This window comes from Cupressus sempervirens, chromosome 8 (genome assembly GCF_028749045.1).
Source record: "Cupressus sempervirens isolate cs-2001-9-10 chromosome 8, ASM2874904v1, whole genome shotgun sequence".
NCBI classification, from domain to species: Eukaryota; Viridiplantae; Streptophyta; class Pinopsida; order Cupressales; family Cupressaceae; genus Cupressus; species Cupressus sempervirens.
The window spans coordinates 403,547,642-403,566,890 of NC_143125.1; the positions used below are offsets into that span (position 1 = coordinate 403,547,642).

At 36.8% G+C, this 19,249-nt stretch overlaps 1 protein-coding gene and 1 long non-coding RNA gene across 3 annotated transcripts in view; one reads left to right on the forward strand and one right to left on the reverse strand.

The window, feature by feature from the left end:
- Window positions 1-19,249, forward strand: part of LOC149542990 (inactive glucose-6-phosphate 1-dehydrogenase 4, chloroplastic-like) — a 150,125-nt gene that overhangs the window by 84,472 nt on the left and 46,404 nt on the right. Inside the window, exon 4 of the mRNA XM_089797913.1 lies at window positions 469-563. Within this exon, the coding sequence (XP_089654039.1) occupies window positions 469-563 (95 nt within the window). The remainder of the gene's footprint in view (window positions 1-468; window positions 564-19,249) is intronic.
- LOC149542991 (uncharacterized) overlaps window positions 1-19,249 on the reverse strand; it is a 148,019-nt gene that overhangs the window by 83,257 nt on the left and 45,513 nt on the right. The window lies entirely within an intron of this gene.

The window sequence follows — 19,249 nt, forward strand, 5'->3', positions numbered from 1 at the left end:
AATGCATGATAGTATCTTTATTTGCAAGAGCTTTTGGATGAAAAGAGTTTGCAACAAACCAATTTTTATGCTAGTGGATGTCTTCTTGAGATAGATCCTCGAGATTCTCATACCAAATATATCTGCATCCCTGCCTTTGTCCAATTTTTTATTATGTTAAAAATTCTCTCAAATAGTGCTTAGGAAAGATCTTTGTGTCAATATAAGATACATTTTGAATAGTGCACAAAATTATAGGATCACTTGATAATAATAAAAATTGCCCATGTATTGTTAAAAACATGTTTTAGATTATCCGTCAATATTTCTAAGGCGTACAATTTTTTTAAAACTTCAAAAAATTATACTATTTACTAATTATTATAAATTAGCACCAAAGTAGTATATTGTATTATATTGATAATTTGTGCCTCATGTGTTGAAGAAAGATTTTGACTTGACAATGTGATGATATGTTGGTGGTTGCAGAATGTTAGTATATTTGGTTATTCAAGAAGAAGTCTTACAAATGAAGATTTACGATCTAAAATCATGCGGAATTTGACATGTAGAGTTGACCACCAGTATGTTTAATCTTTTCTGAATATGCTTTTTTATTTTTTCCTTTTACAACTATGATGTTTGTGATTTTTGTAGGGTGCTCTGAAGTTCTATGAAAATAGTGATGATTAAGTGATTTGGACCAACTGATTGAATTTAACTAGTTAATTAGATGATAATTTTTTTCTGATCATGATCGAATCATTTAGATTAATAATCTTATTGACTGTGAGTTGAATTTGTAATCACATTAGTAACAAAGTGTTTATTAAATTTCAAATAGGTCTATGGAGATAGTTGTAAAATATTATATTAATAAATATACAAATTTCATAGAATATTAATGTGCTTTACATTTAATCTTGTAGCCTATAAAGATATTTTTGAATTGCGTATTTTCCTAGTCTTTAATTGTGATATGATTTGTTAATTCGCCAATTGTGTACATAGTCATTCCTCAAACCTTTCATTTTCTTTTGATACTAGTGTTTCACTGGTAATCTCCATAACTTCGTGAATGGATTCCTCTTTTGTTGTTCAACACCTGCAAATAGCAGATTTCTCACAAAAGCAACCATGTGTATAAAATGAAAGTAAGGAATAGGCTTTAAGCCTATAATGTCCCTTTTTGGGGACATTAGAAATATTAAGGGGGTCATCTCTATAATATTAAAATTTACTAGGAGAGCTGAAACTTCATTAATTAAAAGTCAAATTCATATTTCAAGTGGGCAAAAGAGGACAAGGAGAGATAAGACGAAAAGACAGAAAGGTAGTCGAAGAGTCACAACTATGAGAATAAGAGAAGAAGAGACCCTTTCATTCGGTATGCTTGATTTACTATTCAGATTTTCAGTTCTCTCTTGTGAGAGTCATTCAGAAAGCTTCAGCTTTCAGCCCGTGTGAGAACGTAGCCCCTCGTGCAGGCAAGTAGTGGACACAAACCCATTGCCAGTGGAGATATCAATTCAGGTGTCTCAGTTGTGCTTAAAGGTTCTTCTCTTAAGTTTCCAATCTGATTGTAGAACTGTGTTTAAGATTGGATCTATAGTTTGCTAGTTATTGTATTGTTGTTGTATAATACAATAACGTTTTAGGAGTTATCTAGAAGTTGTTGGTTATAGTATTGCTAATATCTAATGCAACAACGTACTTCCAAATTGTGGAAAGTTACTGGTTTAGTACTTTGATTTGTATTGCAATTTCATATGCTCGCACCTTTATTACCATTTTGAAGAAGACAGAGTGATTGGAGTAAGTTCTGGCCTTTATTTGTTATTCATGTTTCTTCTTCATGAGTATGTATTTCTGAATATTATATTTAAGAGTTGCAGAAATATCTTTTCTGGTTATTAACTGTTGATTCACCTTTGCTGGTTATTTGATTAGAGGGTTTGTATTCTGGGGTTAGCATTAAGGGGAAAACACAAAAATCTGGTTCAAACATTATAGTGCTAGTTCGGGTCATTACAGTGGTATCAGAGCTGGTTTTCCTGCCAGCTTGTGAAGTTTAATTCCGATACCAACTGATAGTTGAAGAACGACGTATTCCTCAGAGTCAAAGGCTACCAGTCAATTGGTGTCTCTTAGAAGTTGGCATTGAATCGTTTCCATATTGAAAAACAAAATAGAAATTGTAGATGCGTTAGCTACTAAGCTCCTGCAACATTTCAATTGCTCAGTTTCTGTCATGAAAACTAGTGCCACGTGCTTTGGAAGATGTCTATCCTTTGCAAGTGGAAGTTGGTGAGTTGAAAGGGAAGCTGGAAGAGGTGCTTGTAAACTATGATTCTCTTTGTAGAAGGATCAGCGTGGAGGGACCAGATGTGCTAAAAGCCAGTGTTATCCCATTTTCCTCCAGTGAGCTACAACAAAGTAGTAACCTTGGATGCACTGTTGTACAGAAATCACAATAATTAGTGTCCTCAAGGACTTTTGCGTAGAGATTGATTAAATCAACAAACAAGGAGGTCTATAGGTGTCCTTACGTTTCACCAGTTTTGGCACAGAGAGTCGACAATCTTGGAAGGTCTAGGAAAAGAGAAGAAAAAAACTTGAACTGAATGAAAATCAAGGCCACTGCAATTCTTCGCAAAATGAACACTCCTCAATAGTAGCAGCTTTGTAAAAATTGAAGAACAATAATTATTAATCTCTGCCCTTATTAATGATGTTCAGTGGATAATACTAATAATATGGGCGCAGTAGATTCCAAGTTTAATGTTTCTCAAAGATGAAATTACCACGGTGAAGGATCGTGTCAAGGAAGTCGATCCCTCATTTGAAAAAAATCAAAGCTCTCAAAATTGTTCCACCAATACTCAAGTCTCCTCCAACAGAAAGCACCCTTACTGATATTCTCATTCGGAAATCTTCATCAACCTCAGAATCTAGTGCTTTAGTCCCAAAATTGCAAATGAACTCTTCTCCCTTTATCGGGAATGGCAAGAAATGACAGCGAAAAGAATCAGTGAAGTTTGTGAGTTCAGGAAGAGGGAGAATTAGAGTTAAAAGATACACTAGGGTATAATCAAGAAGCCCAAGCTTTACGAAATTTGTGAGATCGGGTCTAAAGTGTTTGTTATCGTGATTTACAGTATGGGGTAAGGCACAACAAATGAATGGGTTATAACGTGTCACGAACAGCTACAGGTCGGGTGGTATTGGAATGTGGCAAGAAACGGCTTTGAGAAATTTATTAGCGCTTAAACCGCATCTGCTCAGAATCACCATTTGTCGTTACATATTCAGGATTTAAGTTTTGCAAGCTGCCAAGTGTATCACAAGAGATGAAACGTGTCAGTAACAAATTTCTGACAGGGCAGGTGTAACGTTTAAAACCACCGAGGGAATTACTTTTTTGTCGTTACATATTTCCGCTAGTTTGCCTTCATGTCGGGAATGATATTGCTGTCAAGGTGTAATATGCCAAAATGAGACAAGGCCCAAAAATCCAATTTGGAAAAGACAAGGCGGTTTGAATTCAACATTAATTTATTCATCCTTGGCAGTAGCTGGATAATTAGTGTGAAGTTGCTGTTACGAATTGACAAATCACGTCATTTACATGTGTCTATGCAATCAGTACTATTGAAGGAAGGAAGCTATAGAAGATATATACCATCCAGGACAGACAAGATGTATCTAATTACTTGGTGGAGATAACGAGCTCACCATAGTGTCTTCATTCTATGTGCGGAATTCAGAAATAGAGTGATTTCAGTCTATGACAAGTGTTCTTTATACCATACTAATGTTGGCTCAGTTCGAATGCTGCCAGCCATCACCCATTAGTGGATACACATGCTCGTAATACCTAGCTCATGGCTTCACTCTAGACCCTTGAAATTGCTAGGAAAGGATTTAAGGGACTCAGTGAGGTGCACATTAATATTTTAAAATTCAGTTCAGTCATGATTAGTAGTCTCTGAGTTCATAGTATGTTGGAAATAAATGATCCTTTGCAAATCCATGGTACGACTATTCCTATTAAATGAGTATGGTCATTTGGAAATTCTAACAATTCCTAATGCATGCACCAATGTTCAACCATTGTCATAACATCTTTGATAGTAGTTTGGCATGAGCAAAACCTGAGATTGTACTGAATATTGCACAAGGATATTTATTATATTTATGGAGCAATCTGGTCATTTGTAAAGGCCTGTAATTATCCTGTGTCTGGCAATCAAGAATTCTTATGTGCATATCATTGTATTTGTCCAAATGCATATCCCCTATGCAACTACCTTTCAAAATTGCATCAGATTTGTAGCTATATCAATGTTTGCTGTTCGGTGAAATATTTGACAGAAAGCCAGGGCAAATTAGTGGAAATTTTTATATTTCGTTTGTGGATGAAGAATTCAAAAAACTACAACAGACCTTACATGCTAACTGCTTGATGAAATTACAAGAGGATAAAGTTTAAAATATGGTACAAACAGGGCACATAAAACAGATTAAACCAGGGTTATCACAGTTGCAATTGGTTCTTAATTTGAACAGTAGGATATGTCATGAAGGAGGGATTGTTCAGCAACACACAAGCATAGAAAGACCTTGAACAAACACAACAAATTCAAAACAGCAGCAGCTTCAGAGAAAAGGATAGACGAAGGAGGTATGCAGCAAACTTCATGGAGAGTTTGATAAACGCGCAAATTCAGATCACAAGAAAAATGCTACCACTGGGAAGTGACTCACACAAGGCTCCTTCAACTTTGAGAGGAGATTTAAGACTTCGGTTTTAGGTTTTGAAGAAAAGATACAGTCGGATAGTACTATCAAGTGTTTTAGCATTGCTAGTCTGTCGTTGGGTAGATGGAATCAGTTTCAAGAAGCAGACCAAATTGCTTGGATTACAAAATTAGGAAAGAATTTGGATAATATCTGGAAAGCGACCATGAAGCCCCAAGAATCATTAGTCTGGGATTCAGATTCCACTATAAAAATTGAAATACTCAACATTTACAAAGATTATCAAAGACTCCCTAAACGGATTCAGAATGATCTATCATTCAATGATTACATGGAGTTTTACCTTGAGCAACAAAATATGACTGATATGGCAAAGCGAAAGTATCTAGAGTTGGCCCAGAATCTTTTTGCAAGGGAACAACACATAGAAGTATACAAAGAAATCCATATAGATCAGAATTATCTTGAAATAGAAAAACAGACAACTGCCAGAGATGGGCAGCCTTCTGATGATCACATAGTAGATATTGCACAAAGCACAATTTTCTTCATCGGTGACTTGGAGGTGAGCCTTGTCAAGCAGAATAATGAAGCAGATTGCACTCAAGGTAATAGCAATTTGGGACCTTGGCGTCATGAACCCAATATTCATGATACTTAGAACCTAAATTTGAAGGAACAACTAGGGATGACATTGCAAGAGAATGAACGGTTACAGCAAGGAGATAACGAAATACATACCATACAAAATCAATTGAAGGTTAGTGAAGACATGGTTGTGGCATCTTTGGTACAATACGACAGTACGCATGAGTTGGTTGAGAATCTCTATAGGAAAGTCCCAAGGGAAGGGAAAGATGACTGGCATGTGACTGATTTATAGAAGGTCAAATCAGCACTCGAGACTATGAAATCAGATTACTTATATTTGCTGACCGACAGGGATTATATCCTTAAGATTGCTGAGATATATGTTGAACAATCAAATAGAGAGAAGGATGAGATTGATGAACTTAACAGAGAGCTGAAGCATGTTCGTGAGGCATTGGACGAGGCTCAATTCTCTCTTCAAGGAGCAGAAAATCAGATCAAGGTCATGAATCAATCTTGGGAACATGAGGATAGAATGAGACAGGAATTTTTCCTAGAAGTCATCGATGAACTTGAGAGCATTCAGCAAACTTATGACTTGGATAGCTGCCCCAAACGATTAAGTAGCAAAACTTTAGATCACTTTCAGCTGATAGATAACCCCTTGTTTGAAGTGGCTGCTGACTGGACATCCGATAACCCACTTTTTATGATAGATGAGGGAGTCTCTCTTGTTTGCCTTGAGGAGAAAGAAATTGATTTCAAACCCTAGAATATTGATTCAGATCCTAACAATGATTCGGGGACTCAGCTTGGGAATGATGAATCAACTTCTATTGCTTGTCAGTTGATCAACCCCAACATATTTTCCGATTTCAACCCTCTTAGGAGTTGGGTGATTTTCCTTCATCAGTTGCTAAGTAATTCTTGGTGGAGTAGCTATGTGAGGAATGAGGTTATATTTTCAGCATCTTCCATATTCATAGCACCTATGTACTTGGGAGTTCTCCAGGTTGATGACGATGGTGTTGGTTTTGATGTCCTTGAGATAGTGGTTCTAGCTTATGAGCAACTCATTTCCTACATCACCCATTTAGGGCAGGTCTTCACACTCTACTGGGTTACACATGGACCTTTGATATGCTTCTATCTCATCATAGCAGCGGAACGACATAACAGAGTTTGGGATTCAGGTGTTGGCAGTATTTATTTATGGTCAGATGAGGATTTTATTGTGGTCCTATTCAGTTTCAGGGTAGATGTGGTGATGATCAGTGTTGATTGGTTTACGGGTACAACATTTCTTCATAGAGTAGTTTGGGATCTGGGGACTCGGTTGACAGGTGGTTTACAGCATGACACCTTGCCTCACAGTTTGGCTGGATTTGTTTTCAGTTCAAGCTACAAGGTCAATTGCAAATTCATATGGGATCCTGGTATTAGTTGCCCTTTCTGGGGACATCAGAATTATTAAGGGGGTCATCTCTATAATATTAAAATTTACTAGGAGAGTTGAAACTTCATTAGTTAAAAGTCAAATTAATATTCCAAGTGGGCAAAAGAGGACAAGGAGAGATAAGACGAAAAGACAGAAAGGTAGTCGAAGAGTCACAACTGTGAGAATAAAAGGCGAAGAGACCCTTTCATTCGATATGCTTGATTTATTATTCAGATTTTCAGTTCTCTCTTGTGAGAGTCATTCAAAAAGCTTCAGCTTTCAACTCGTGTGAGGACGTAGCCCCTCATGCAAGCAAGCAGTGGACGCAAACCCATTGCCAGTGGAGATATCAATTCAGGTGTCTCGGTTGTGCTTATAGGTTCTCTTAAATTTCTAATCTGACTGTAGAACTGTGCTTAAGATTGGATCTATAGTTTGTTGGTTATTGTATTGTTGTTGTATAATACAATAACGTTTTAGGAGTTAACTAGAAGTTGCTGGTTATAATATTGTTGATATCTAATGCAACAACGTACTTCCAAATTGTGGAAAGTTACTGGTTTAGTACTTTGATTTGTACTGCATTTTCATCTGCTCGCACCTTATTTACCATTTTGAAGAAGATAGAGTGATTGGAGTAAGTTCTGGCCTTTATTTGTTGTTCATGTTTCTTCTTCATGAGTATGTATTTCTAAATATTATATTTAAGAGTTGCAGAAATATCTTTCCGAGTTATCAATTGTTGATTCACCTTTGCTGGTTATTTGATTAGAGGGTTTATATTCTAGGGTTAGCATTAAGGGGAAAACACAAAAATCTAGTTCAAACATTACAGTGTTGGTTCGGGTCATTACAAAGCCCCAATTCCTCACTCAATATGCATTGCTGAACTAGAGTACTTGATTAGGGTAGAATGAATACCCAACTACTTGCATGATGATGCATGTAATAATTGTAATGCATCTATTATGAATTATGGGGTGTCATTTTTAGGAATTGCAATTAACAATATTACGAAGTAATCGGTAAATACTTGCTTAATATTAACAAAGACCGAGAGGTCAATATATACAAAAGAATGAAACAATGTTTCCTTAGGAAACAAGCATAAATAATAGAAACTTTCTATTCTAACTAAAAGAAAACTAAAAATTATCTATAGCCTAACTAAATATTAGAAACATTCTAGCATTTACAATAGATTACAAATAGATAACCATTAACTAATAATAGAAGCTTATCTATTATCGTAATACCCTTCCTTAATGATTAATCTATCCAAAACACCAAGTTGTCCTCTGAATTTAACAAATTTATCGAGACCAAGTGGATTGGTGAGAATATCTGTAGTTTGATCTGTGGTAGGAACATACTACAAGTCTATTGTCTCGTCTTCAACCAGTTGTTGTATGTAGTGACAATGAAAATCCATATGCTTGGTTCATTCATGAAAGACTAGATTCCGTGCTAATTTGATAACACCTTTGTTATCAACAAACAAAGTGGTCGGTCATGTTGGTGACATCTACATGTCCCCAAGCATCTGACGAAGCTAAACAGCTTCACAACCTACCTTGACTGTTCCTCTATATTCAGCTTCTATAGAGGAGAGAGAATTTGCTTGCTGCTTCTTATTGGTCCATGTGACGGCACCGGATCCCAAATTGAACACATATCTAGAAGTTGATTTTTTATTGTCAATGGAGCCAACCCAATCTAAATCTATGAAACCACTGAGTCTAGGATTAGAACTCCGAGAGTAAAGAAGTCCATAATCTGAAGTACCCTTCACATAACGAAGAACACACTTTGCTGCCATCCAATGATCAACTTTGGGGGCTGTCATAAAGCGGGAGATGTGGCTGACTGCGAAGCTAATATCAAGCCTAGTAGCAATGAGGTAGATGAGGCTGCCTACTAGTTGCTTGTATGTAGTATCATCAATGGGAGGAGAACCAGACTTGACTAATAACTTGAGACCATTGTCTACGGGTGTAGATGCAGGCTTGCAATCTTGCATACATAATTTGTCTAACAGATTCCTGGCGTATTTGGACTAAGAGATGAATACACCAAAAGACTGTTGCCAAATCTCAACTCCTAGGCAATAGTGCATAAGCCCAAGGTCAGTCATATCAAAAGACTGCAATAAGCTCTGTTTGATTCCCTGAATTAAAGATGTCAAACTGCCAATGACGATCAAATCATCCACATAAATAACCAAAAGGATGATGTCATTGTCAGTAGTTTTGATGTACAAATTTGAGTCTGAAGAACTCCTCTGGAAGCCTTGATCAATTAGGTACTTATCAATTTTCATGTACCATGCCCTAAGGGCCTGCTTCAAGCCATATAGAGCTTTCACCAATCTGAGAACCTGATGGTCTTTACCACCAACCTTGAAACCAAGAGGCTGTGCCATGTAGACCTCTTCTTTGAGATCACCATTTAGTTTAGCACTCTTGGCGTCCATCTAATGGACCATCCAGCCAAACTCTGCTGCCATAGCTAGGACTAATCTGATTATGCTCATCTTTGCAGTAGGTAGGACCAAAAGTCTCCTCATAATCAATTCCTTAACGCTGAGAAAAGCCCTTTGCAACTAAACGAGCCTTGTACTTATCCAAAGTATCATCAGATTTTTATTTGATTTTGTAAACCCATTTGCAACCAATGGGTTTCTTCCCTGGTGAAAGATCAGAAAGGACCTAGGTGTTATTCTTCAGCAAGCTTTTGTGTTTAGATGTCATGGCCTGTTCCCACTCTGGAATTCCTTTAGCCTCAGAATATGCTTAAGGTTCAAATATACTATGTCGGACATGAGAGAAAAGTTAACAGACTTTGTAGGTTTTCTCTTTCAATTGAGCAATTCTCCCATCATCATCACGAAGATCAACAAGTGTCTTAGCCCACTACTTAGGCTAGAGAGGAGAATGACCAACATTAGTATCAGAAGATGCTCTAGGATCAAGTTCCTCATCAAAAGAATCTGGATCAAACTCACGTGAAGCATCTAGAAATCCGGGTGATCTTGCAGGAGAAGCTGGAGGTGTCTGTACAAGGATCACTAATATAGTTGGAGCCGTGGGAGCTACTAGAGCCCTCCCATCAGGTGGACCTAATGGAAGATTAACTCCTAAATCATGGGCCTTCATAGGCTAGTTTGCTGGATCTAGAATAGGAGAAACATGCATGAATGGTCCTCGTTGCTCATCAAAGACTACATCATGACTGTACAAGAGATGAGATGTCTCAGTGTTGATCAAACGATAGGCTTTGTGAAGACTATTGTATCTAGCAAGTGTGAGTTTCTAACTTTTGGCATCCAACTTGGTGTGTGACAAATTAGGGATCCAAACAAAAAGCAAGGGAGCCAAAAACTTTCAGGTGACTGATTTTGGGCTTGCGACCTGACTACGCCTCTTCCAAAGTGTTACCTTTGACCGCCACTATGGGTAACCGGTTCAAAAGATAAATTCTAGTGTTAACTGTTTTTGCCCAAAACTTCTTTAGAACATATTTGTGCTTGAACATGGATTAAGCCATCTCGGTGACTGTTTTATTTCGATGTTCAACTACACTATTTTGTTGTGGCATGTGGAGTGTGGTTAACTAGCATTTGATGCCATGAGTATCCAAGAAACTAGAGAATGCATTAGAAAAAAATCCCCCACCCATTGTCTGACGTAAGAGTAATAATAAAATTTTCGGACTCTTTTCAACTAAAGGTTTAAACTTCTGAAATATAGGATCTAATTTCTTTTTAAAAAAATATACCCACATTTTTCTACTGAAATCATTGACAAACAACAGAAAATACCTAGATCCAAGAACAGGAGTGGCCATAGGACCACAGAGGTGGGCATGAACAAGCTAAAGTACCTAAGAAGCTCACCATGAATAGCCATTAGTGAAAGGTGTGCAATGTTTCTTCCCATCTTAGCATGCATCACAAACTCCAAGCTATTGAGTCTGAATCTTTGGCAATCCGAGGACAAGCTCTTCCCGAGCAAGCTAAGAGAGATAATACACATTTAAGTGCCCATATCGTTGATGCCAAAGCATGCTAACAGAAGACCGTTGAGCAGCCAGTGTTAAAACCCAAGAATAACTAGAACCGGTAAGTCGGAAAAGACCATGATCCTCAAGCCCCATTGCAACAATAGACTGAGTCGCCCTATCAATGATGGTACATTGATGTGAACTGAAGGTGACATCAAATTGTGGAGAATGTCGTAGCAACTAATTGATTGAGAGTAGATTTAGTTCCATCCCTAGAATGTAGTACACATCGAGGAAAATGAGATTCCTCCTAGCAGACTAAATTTGAATGTTGCCTTTGCCGACAACAATGTACTCTTCTCCACCACCAAAAATAACAAATTCTGAATAAGGCTAGTAGTCAGTGAACCGATCTCTGCAGTGAGTGAAATGACAAGAGGCACCTAAATCAATGTACCAAGAAGAAGACTTCACATGATCTATAGGTCTTTTAGCCATGAAGGCGTAAAAGGCAGATTCCGTCTGCTTAGTGTGCTTTGCACTATTCGCTTTGGGTTGTGAACCCTATTGCCTAGATTGGGCAGCTAAGTGTTTCCGATATTCAACCTTCATGTGACCAAACTTGTAGCAATAGTTGCATTAAATGTTCTTCTCCCAAGAGCCTTTTGAACATGGAACAGAGGACTTCTATTGAGAAGATTGTTGAGACTTGTCTTTATCCTTCTGAAAGGATTTAACAGCAACGGCTTGCTCTGTGGAGGTGGAGCTAGAACTGTTATCAAACTATTGTTTCCACCGATCTTGCTGAAGTAGGAGTGTGCAGAGATCTATGAATTTCATAACAACACTAAAAGAAGTGATGTTGAGAGTCTTGATAAAATGTTCATAAGACTTGGGTAAACTCCTGAAAGTGATGACCACAATGTCCCCTTCCTCCATCTTGCGACCAATGGCAAGCAACTGATCACAGATTTCCTGAATCCTATTTAGGTGAACCTGGAGCGATGTTTGCTCATCCACAAGAACAAAAAAATAGTGTTCTTCAACAAGAAAGATTTGCTTTTGTCAGAAGTCTCATGAAGATTTTTGAGATGTGCCCATATCTTGGCAGCTGTCTTGCCAGATGGAATCTGAGAGAGTTGATCATCAACTACGAATAATTTGGGAAGCATCACTGCCTCTCAATTATTTAGATCCCATGTAGCTTGATCAATATTAGGGTAGTCAGATGTTGCAACACCCAGGACAATTTGATCAGTATTTTGATATTCAAAAATTGCTATTATTTGCTGCTTCCAAGTGCCATAATTCTAACCATTGAATTTTGAATTGCTCTCGAACAAAATATTAGTCAAAGATGCCGTAGCATGTTTTTCCATTTAAAAATGTGAAAATCTATGAAGGCACGTACTTTGAGGCAAAAAAGGAAGACCCTAAAAAATTGAAGGGGTACCTAGAAGTGAGCTCAAAAAACCCAAGAACATGTTGTCAATTTTCAGATTCACTAGCTCGAAAATTGAGGCACGAAAAATCAAGGCACCTAGAAAAATCTGATGACAACCCAGTTAAGCTCTCAAAAAACCCACCAAGACTATATAAAATATTTTGGATCTAGTACAGAACATAGAGTTTCGAGCAAAACCCTAGCCAGCTGCAAAAAAAACTCCAAATATTGGCAGATTTGGACAAAACAATTGCAGAACTAGACCAGAAAAATGGTGGATACCACAGGCAATGTCTATTGTCTGAGATCGCGGCAAGTTAATGAGGAAAATCGGGCAAATTCAAACTTTTTTTTGTGTGTTTCAGTTAGAGAAAAAAATGACGCCCCTAGAAACAAACACGAGCTGAAAAACAACTATGGGAGATCTCTATTTGTAGATAAGTGCCGGAATTTTCCAGTGACAAGCCAAGGAAATCTCTAGTTGCAAAAGTCGTGATTTTGCAGACAAAGAAGTTGCTATTTTCCAATGGAATAAACACCAAAAAAACCAATGAAAAAATGACCTTCGTTTTTGTATGGGCACAATTTTTGTCCAAAAAATCGTGAATACTAATGGCAGTATTTGTTTTCAGACAAACCCTAGTTCAAATCAAATGTCTCAAGAAAATAATTTCGAAAATAGGGTCTAGTAATTTCAGAAAAGAAATTATGATTTTCGAAAAAATTAAGATATTGGCTTTGATACCAAATTACGAAGTAATTGGTAAAATACTTGCTTAATATTAATAGAGAACGAGAGGTCAACATATACAAAAGAAAGAAACAATGTTTCCTTAGGAAACGATTGTAAAGAATAGAAACTTTCTATTCTAGCTAAAAGAAAACTAACAACTATCTACAACCTTACTAAATATTAGAAACATTCTAATACTTACAATAGATTACAAAAGATAACCATTAACTAATAATAGAAGATTATCCATTATCGTAATAAACAACATGGTTCAAATAGTTGTCAATCATTGGCGAGGAAAGACATATCTTGCTTTGAGTATTAAAACAATGTATTAGTGAATAAAATAACAAAAAAAAAGGTTTTAATAATATTCAAGAGATCAAATAACTTATAGGATAAAGGAGTTCATTGACACGTAGAATTTTTTTCAATATTTTAATATTTTGCGTGAGTGATATTCTTTTTCTAATCTTGACTCTTCTATCTAGATTCAATTATTTTTAGTTAGTCTATTCCTTTTCAAATTAGGTAGGTTAGGAGTCAAACTTTGAAGATATTGGTATTTTTTATTTGAAAATCCTTGAAAGGTAGATACATTATAATTTAATGTCATTCTATCTTTACTTTTAGAGTTCAAACATTTCTTTCTTATTTGTCCAATCTGCCTTTTTTGTTGACATTTCATTCTCACATTTAAAATGATGTTAGTCTTTAGTTGAGTTACAAAAGTTTTTTTCCTTGTTATTTCCGCTTTCACATATTTCCCATAATATCACAAGTGAGACTGAAATCTCTAACCTATTGTTTTCTCCTTCGTCTTGAGTTGGTTTGTCCACATGGATTCCTTGACCTACTACATACTTTTTAATTTTTTCATGAGTGTTTAAATACTCTTACATGCTAATGTTTTAATTTATCCATTCACTTGCTATTCTATTTTATCTACATGTTCTTTCTTGTGCTTAACTTTTCTTCCACTATTATCTGGACCAATGAGACTCCATCCTCCTTATTCTCTCTAGATAACTTATCATTTACATCAAAGGTGATGTCTGAAGGAAGACAGCTCCTATCCTAACTAATAATAATTAATATCAATAGTTTAATTTTAGGATTAAGTGAGAAATGTTGATTTTTTTTCCTCTCCTTTTCAATTGTTACACCCACAATGTTTCGTTCCTACATCTGTGGTTTAATTTAACAAGTACAAAGACTTCAAATCACTTCATTCTTTTTAATTTATGATTTTTCCCTGTAGATTTATAAAAATTGAGACCAAAATATTTTTGTTCATCTATTACTTGCCAAATTTTGAAATGTATTCACTTATTTTTCTATGACTTCTCCATGTAGATTTATAAAAATTGAGACTAAAATATTTTTGTTCATCTATTACTTGCCAAAATATGAAATGTATTCACTTATTTTTCCTTTGCATTGGCAATCAAGTTGGGGAATGTCATTGACAAGGAAATCTATTAGTTTAGAGAATCAATGCCTTACACGCATCCCCTTCCATCAGTTGAGTGTTCAAATGAACTTGATTTGGTTTCTTCATTCAATCCTAGCATTCACTCTCCTCATTGATTATGTGATCCGTAAAATCTCATTGTCTCCCTCATCACTCAATTAATCTATAACTCTCAAACTACTTACTGGTAGAATTCAAACGACTACAAGAACTATTGTTCCAAGTTAACATTCATTTCGAATGGTGCATTGGTATGTTTGAATTTTTAAGAGAATGAAGCAAGTGACAAATAAAACAAAGAACTAAATGAGAGTAGCATTGAACTTGACATTGTACAATTTATATTATGACGGAGGAGATTAACAACTTCCACAAATGACCCAACAAATTCCTAAACTAACTATAATAGTAGTGGAGTTAAAACAAATATGAGATATGATGGATAGGTTTATTCATTATTCCTAACAATCCCCCTTAATGAATAATCTATACTAAATTTTCATTTGGATAATAAGATTGGTTTTCAACGAGACAGAATCATTCTTATTCGTTGTGAATCATTCTTATTCATTGTCATTATGTAATATCTCTTTCCTTGTAGCATATCATTTATCATCTTAGCCTTTATGCTCCCAAAGGCTAAGTAGAGAAACAAGGAAGAAATCAATTCATTATTTATAAGGCTATCAATTAAATGAATATTAAAAGGTTACGTTACATTTAATTAATGTAATCAAGCAAAAAATAAAATGCTTCTTGAAGGAACCACCTCCCTGTGTTTCTAGAAGGTTTTTGAAGGAACCACCTCCTCATGTTTCCATAAGCTTCTTGAAGGAGCTACCTCCTCATGTTTCCAGAAGTTTCTTGAAGGACCCACCTCTTCATGTATGTGAACGGTTCTTGAAGGATCCACCTCCTCATGATCCTAGAAGCTTCTTGAAGGACGCACCTCCTCATGTCTCTAGAAGCTTCTTGAAGGATACACCTCATGTTCCTAGAAGCTTCTTTAAGGATCCACCTCCTCTTGGAGGAAAAAAAGTATAAATAGGGCGACAGTTAAGTTTCTATTCATTGAGTTCTTGACAATTGCTTTGAATGTTAATTTGTGGAGACAAGGGTTTCTACAAAGTTATTCCATTAGTCATTGGGAACTATCACTCCCATTGATAAGCATAACTGAGGTGGTGAAAGATCCTCCAAAGGGTTGCAACTGTTTGGTTAAGAGATATTCAGTCTTTCACATCGGTATCATTTTGCTCAAATTTCATGAAGGTTAATTGGTATGAGAGAGCTTCTTTAGAGAGAGTTTAAGAACATTCCCTTGTAAGAATTTCTATAGTTAATAATTGAAGTAAAGCATATTATTAGCAATCTGCAAGTTATCCCTTTGTGTAAAGTTTGACAAAATCAAAAATCATAAAAAATTGGAACCATAATTAGTAAGGGATATTACAAGGGTATCAAAGCTTTGATCATGCCATCCTAGAGGGCTGAAGTCTTCATATGCAACAGCAACAGAAAAGTCGTCATAGGTACTAGACTTGGAAAGCAGAACAAGAGGAAAATCAGTTTGAGGATATACCATTAGAAGGCATGGGTGAAAAGGGAGAACCACCACGAAATGGAAGAAGAAACAATGAGGACATTGAAGCACAAGAGTTTTACGGACATGTGACAAAAGTAAATAGCTAACGCTTTACGAGCACTTACTATAATGATACAACAAATGAACCCACGAGAAAGACAAAACCAAGTACCAAATGATGACAAGACTATAGTGCAGATAGCCCCCACCCATACCATTAATAGCCCTACATGCCCTACCTTTTAGAGGGATGAACCCGAGGAAGAAAATGTTGAAGGTGTACCGACATTCGCTGATGATCTCATGGCAGAAAATGATGAGTGGGAATTGTTGACACAACAGGTTCAAGAACCCATGAGCTTTGAAAGATTTGTAAGTCAAAGGAGACAACATTGTAGAGCAAGATGAGATCAAAGACCAAGGGGCCAAAACAAGGACCTCAAGCAAGCCACTAGTAAGCTCATGCTACCCATGTTTGATGGTAACAGAAAGGTTGCAACTCAATCTTGGGTTGACAAGCTAGACACCTTGAATCTTCAACCTATGGCAGAAGAGGATGCAATAAAATATGCCACTTTACACTTGGAGGGTGTAGCATACAAATGGTGGTATTATGCAATGATCACACTTTAGCATAACCGCATTACTTTTTATTAGGAGTTTGTGGATAGGTTGATTAAGCGCTTTGATAGGAAGGATCCTAAAACATACTTCAAGGGTTTGGCCCAACTCAAACAGATTGGGAGCTTAGAGAATTATATTGGTGACTTCCAGAAATTATCAGTCAAGAAACCCAAGATTTCGGAAAGGCAATTAGTAATGTTGTTCATTGAAGGCCTATTGGAATATTTGAAAGGTTGGGCAAAAGCTTTTGCTCCCCCACACTATAGGAAGCAATGAAAAAGGCTAGAAGCATGGAACTTACGGCTCCATAGAGAAGGCTCTCATCCAAGGGGACATCTTCCTTTAAGGACAATAAAACATTTCCCAAGAAAGAGGACAACCTAGACACAAATGGAAATCAGCACATCCACTTGACCAAGAGACACTTAATGACTTGGAGAAGAAGAAATTGTGTTTCAACAACAAAGGGCCATATGATACAAATCATGATTGTCCTTTGAGACCTAAGGGAAAGACAACCAAGTTATGTGGGCTTTTTATGTGGACTTAGTGTTTAAGCATCCTACAAATAGCGAGGAATCTAAACCAGAGAAGTTTGAGCATGATGTAGAAGTGGAAACATAAGTCAAACTTAAGGAGGCACGTCTCAGTTTCATACAATGTGAGGGTTCTTTCAGGGTCCACGAAGTCCTTGTTGGGCGAAGGATCATTACCTTGCTTGATATTGGTGCCACACATAATTCATTGATGCTAGGCTCATTGAGAGGCATGGAATACAAATTGAGGACTTTGAAGGAATTAGAGTGAAGATTGCAAATGGTTGCACTCTCAAGTGTGACAAATGATCCCAAATTTTCCCGTGCACTTTAAGAATTTTTGAATTCAAGGCAGATTTTAATGTGATGAACATGGGAGACACATATGGTTTTGGGAATGACATGGCTGCATGACATTGGTGAGTTCATCCTTAACCTTCGAGATATGGAGATAAGATTTTAGATGGATGGGAAGACACGTGTTAAAATCCCTCTGAGACACTAGTTGCAAAGCTATATCTTTGACGCAAGGAGGGTAAGAATAGCTAGGGCTAGAGGCACACCTAACTATCCAAACACCTTGCTGAGTAAACACAACAGAAGCAAACACACAAAGAGAACAACACCAAGGAGAGAGAGAACAACAAAAACTTTATTGATTCATCAAATTATCAACATACATGCCGAGTTGTAAGGCCTTCTAGGTTGTGACCAAATAGAAAATACAACTTCAAAATCCATGATCTAGCTTCAAATACCCTATCCTAGGAACATTTGTTCTCAACTCTAAGTCCTTAACCTAAACCTAAACACCCTTATTTATACTTGCCAAAATAGTTTACAGAAGATTCTAGATCATTATATAATAGAAAGGCTGACCTTAAAACAGTCTGCACACATCCCAAGACAAGATCCTAACATTAAATTCACTACCCAAATTAAATACATAAGTCAATTGAAACAAAGAACCAATCACAAACAAACTCAATCAAAAAAGGAACCGAACATCAGAAATATCAAGTTCACTCGGCCAACACTGGATAGCTCGGCATATACAAAAATGCTCGGCCAACACTGGACAACTTGGCACATACAGGAACTCAGCAATGACTGCAACTCGGCAACCATTGGAACTCAGCATTAACTAGCACTAGGCAGTAACTAGCAGAATGAACAAAATTAGCAGGATTACAAGGCAGCCCAGGATGCTCCTGCATCAATCTTTCAAGAGGATGGAGTGGCTTATTAGACGTGATATTGTTGAGTGGGTAGCTGAATCTGCGATGATGCCAACGCAAGTAGAAAAACTAAAACCAGCCTACCATCCAGACATACACAAGTTATGGATTAAGAACACTAAGGTGTTCAGTCATATTCCGCCAGGTCGTCCTCCAAATAGAGGGATTGGGCATATCATCGAGTTGGAGGAGGGTGCTAAGCTTGTGACACTCACTCCCTATAGACATCCCAAGAGGCTCAAGGATGAGATAGAAAAAGTGATCAAGGATTTTCTTGCAATGGGATACATCAGCCCGAGTAAGACTCCATTTGCTTAATCTATGGTCTTGGTCAAGAAGAAGGATGGTACCTTGCAAATGTGCATTGACTATAGGTTGTTGAACAAGAGGACTATCAAAAATAAGTATCATATTCCTAGGTTGATGAGCTGATAGATAAATTATATGGAGCCTGATTCTTCTCCAAGATTGATTTGAGGATGGGTTATAATCAAAATCGTGTTAGGGATCAGGATATTAAGAAGACAACATTTCGTTGTTATTGTGGTCACTTTGGGTTCGTGGCTATGCCATTTGGGATAACCAATGCACCTACTACATTCTAATCTACAATGAACAAGGTGTTCCATTTGCAATTGAGACAATTTGTACTAGTCTTCTTTAATGACATATTGTTGTACAACGAAACATGGGAGGAGCATATTGCACATCTTGATATAATTTTGGGTAGTCTTCGTAAGGAGTCTTTGTATGCCAAGGAATCCAAGTATGACTTGGGCATGACAAAGCTTTTGTACTTAAGCTACATCATCAGCGTTAAGGGAGTGCGTATAGACCCTAATAA